This window comes from Grammomys surdaster, unplaced genomic scaffold (assembly GCF_004785775.1).
Source record: "Grammomys surdaster isolate TR1022 unplaced genomic scaffold, NIH_TR_1.0 125934, whole genome shotgun sequence".
In the NCBI taxonomy this organism is placed as follows: Eukaryota; Metazoa; Chordata; class Mammalia; order Rodentia; family Muridae; genus Grammomys; species Grammomys surdaster.
The window spans coordinates 5,872-9,595 of record NW_021620757.1 but is presented as its reverse complement, the minus strand read 5'-3'; the positions used below and the strand labels follow the sequence as shown (position 1 = coordinate 9,595).

The 3,724-nt window shown below is 45.5% G+C and overlaps 1 protein-coding gene across 1 annotated transcript in view; it reads right to left on the bottom strand.

Moving 5' to 3' along the window:
- LOC114608706 (ecto-NOX disulfide-thiol exchanger 1-like) overlaps positions 1-3,521 on the bottom strand; it is a gene marked incomplete at its 5' end in the record, with an annotated part of 60,315 nt that extends 56,794 nt beyond the window's left edge. The window contains 2 exons of the mRNA XM_028752710.1: positions 2,558-2,665; positions 3,394-3,521. Coding sequence (XP_028608543.1) covers positions 2,558-2,665; positions 3,394-3,521 — 236 coding nt within the window. The remainder of the gene's footprint in view (positions 1-2,557; positions 2,666-3,393) is intronic.
- Positions 3,522-3,724: the final 203 nt, after the last annotated feature.

Below are 3,724 nucleotides of genomic sequence, written 5' to 3'. Positions count from 1 at the left end.
TGTGTCCATGTCTCTGAGTAAGTGGGAATGGACATGCCTGTGGGGGGGCATGTATGTGTACACGAGTGTGTCTGTATGCATATGTACACACGTCTCTGTGTATGTGTGTACATGTCTCTGAGCATGTGCATATGCATGTGTGCACATGTATGTATTAGCTTAGGAAGATTTGTTCTTCTGCAGCAGAAGGAAAGAACTATTTGCAGAAGGCCAATGTGCCTTCCATGTTTACCAGCACACGTATGACAGGTGATGTACTACCCTGTTAAATGTGTTCCAGTCTCCTCAGTGTACATTGTGCCCTATAGCTGCTCTCTTCCCACTACCCTTCCTCCCAGGGAACTCCTGCAGGCCCTCTCCTTGCAGTGAAGGCTCTTGGTCTTGCTTTCTGCTTCCAGAGCCACTCTATGCCTTTGGCCTGTGGTCCTCCTCCCTTCCCCTACCCCCCCGCCCCTGTAGAGATCAACATCTCCCCAGGTCTGGGAGATATGGGTCATGAACTGTACTCTAAGCATAGGATGATGTCTTTGCTGCCGAGGAGATGAAAGGCAGGGGTCTGTGGAACTGGTGGACCCAGGAACCCGAAAGTTGTGGAACAGAACTGAAGAGCCCAGAGCGATCCTGTCCTCCCTGCATGAGCAAAGCCTCTGAGCTTCTACTCTCAAGACCTAGACTTATCAGGGTTCCCAGTCGGAGGCAGTTGCTCTTGGTAGCAGAATGCAGAGGGGACATATGTTTTCACGTCTGTGTGGGTGTTTGTGAAAGCCGTATCTATGATGTTACTATAAAGATCTTCTCACTTGGAGTTACTCTATACAAATCCAGAGAACGGCTCGTGAGGCTGTGCTCAGGTATGTGGGAGGGGCCTATGTTGCTCCGAGGTAACCCACTGCGTGTGTGCTGCTTTCTGCGTGGCTGGTAGGGACGGCAGGGGAGGGGCTTGCCAGCTAACTGCTCAGTAGTAGCAATGATCCAGATGCATCGGGCTGCTGTGTGCCACTGGCCTCCTCGGGCTCAGGTATTCTTCGTGTCGTTGTGTGAAAAAGCCATTTATTTTACATTACCATTGTGGAGAGAAAAAACACTTTTTTTCCTCAGTCATATTTTATAGGTCTTTAGCAATTTTGGTTGTTCTGCGTTCTTTTCATAGTCTCTCTCTTTTTTAAGTGATGGAGAGTGGAATGTGATGCTCCCCCAGTGCCTGGGCTTCCTAAGACCACATACCAACAAGCCTTCCCTAATATATTCTGCACAACTCATCTCTTTCGATAAGTGGGCTTAAAGCTTAAATCAGAATACAGGATTTGAGTCATCTAGAAAAATAAGAAATGCACGACAAGCAAACCAGTGAAAGCTATTCTAAAATACAAAACAACAAGAAAATAACCCCCAAAGGCAGAAAAACCCAAACCACCAAGGAAAAGAGCCCAATCACAAAGCTCTGTCTGTATGATTCAGAGCAAATATGGACTTTGCTTTAATAATGTCGAGATGAGGGTGGCGGGCATCCCAGGAGGAGGCACTGTGAATGCTAGCAGCCTCGGGTTTCAGCTCTAACTAACATATCCTAACCTGTCATAGAGTCAGTCTCTATGTGTTGTGAATAGTTATGTTTATAAAGAATTTTCCTCCACATCCACGAATGTTTCTGAATGACCCAACATCACTTTCTCCTCAGAAGATGCTTCTACTTTCGGTGGAAGGTAATGAGGTACATTTGTACATTTCCAAGTCAATTATGAAGTGACTGAGTCACAGCTGACCAAAACATCTTCTTTGAAGGTATTTATATGGTTCTCATAACTATATCTGAGTAGAAATTTTTAAACAATCTCTATTTTGGTGAAAGAAGGTTGGGATTCCCCTCTTTGGCCCCTTGACACATCTAATTTGCATTCATCACATATTGGCTGGAAAGCACTCCCAGGGCACCCAGGCTTCTCCGGGAGAGATAGCAGAGCTTGGACTTCACTCCGCTGATCCATCTTCTCCTACCATAAGACAATACTTTCCTGTGCACTTATCAATGTCAGCCTCCGCTTCCGTATCAGAGCCAGAACGAAGTGATTGGCTTCCCAGACTACAAATGAAAAGTCTGTGGCTCAACAGGATCAGATAAGCGGCCCAATGCACAGGAAAGATGGGTTTTTAATGTCTCTCTCCATCAGCACCTTCTATCCACAAGTCTGTGGGAGCATCGTGGATTATGCTAAACTCATTGTCCTCGCTCTTAGACGTGAGAGAAACTACCTGCTTACTTTGAAACATGGTTTCAATGGTTTAAAATGTAATCAAAAATCATTTGTCTTCTGGAAGAAACAGTAACATAACTCGGGTGGGCTCAGATCATCAAAGTAGATACAAGGGGTGAGGACAGGGAGGTTGCTAATGCCGTTATAAATCCCACACGGCAGAATGGCTGGGTGCTGGGAGCGAATGCAGGGTAAGTCTCCCGCAGGCTTCCTTCAGCCCTGTTTGTGTATGTGACGTACTGGCCTGTGTGTGTCTGCAGTGTCTGAATCAATTCAGGGATCGGAGCAGATTCTTGCTCACTTACCTGCTCCTGGAGGACTTTCAGCAATGCTTGTGTGTGGGACTGCTCCTCCTTCGCCTGCTCCAATTCCGACTTCTTGTTGTTCAGCTCTTCCTGGATGGCCAGCAACTGCTGTGAAATCAAGGGACAGTTGGTGTGAGAAGGGCCAAAGGGCAGTGGAATGTCAGATGTTCACAGTAACCTCCAAACAACAAGGGCTTTGTTTGTTTCTAAACATAGAGGCCTCATACAAACACCAGCTAACTTTTTTGTCATAGGTTTCCCTGCATGTGGTAAGGAACATTGCAGTTTTGGCTACATAAGGAGGGTGTTTTATGATACTGACATGGAATATTTGTGAAGACACCATTATATTACTCTGCAATGAGTATTTGTAAAAATACATAGAATCATGCTTATAAAACAAACTGACAGAAGAAGAATAAAGGGCTGGAGAGATGTTTCAGAAGTTAAAACCCAGATTTAGTTCCAAGGACCCGCAGGGCAGTGGATAACAGTTTAACTCTGGTTCCAGGGAATCCAGTCCTTTTTTCTGGCTTCTGTGAGTATCTGGATAAGCACACATACATAAGAAATAAATCTTGAAAAAAAAAGCTAAAAATTAAGACAAAGCCTACTTGTTCAGATTTCCTTGATTTCCATATTATAGTGAAGCTAGCTTTATGGCCATCCCGTGCAGCTATTTCCCCAAGTGGCAGGAGCCACAAAAGCTCTTTTTACTTTCTCCGTTATGACAGAGATGTTTTATTGGATCAGCAGGACAGAAGTCCAACTGCAATACATATATCAGCTGAGAAAACTGCTGATATAAGCTGTCAAAACACTAAGCTACGGCCTACACCGCAATTTTCAGGCACGGCCACCGAAGGGATTTTGTGAGCCTTGGGCCCTCCTTGCTCTATCAACTGTAACTCATCTGGAGACGGCTTGTCTTGTCTGCCCGAAGCCCAGGCCTGCCCTGCACTGCCTGTCGGAGGTTAACACGCATGTGGGCTAGAGAATATGTTCAAGAGCTACAAATCAGGCCCTGGAAACAGCGATGTCTATCCAAAGCCTCTTCGACCAGTTTGAAAACACAGAAGAGCATGTTTTCCTGCTGTGACACATAATTAATGTTTCTCAATGGATGTGAAGGGACTGACTCCAGCATCAGGTCACAGAGCAGTTGCT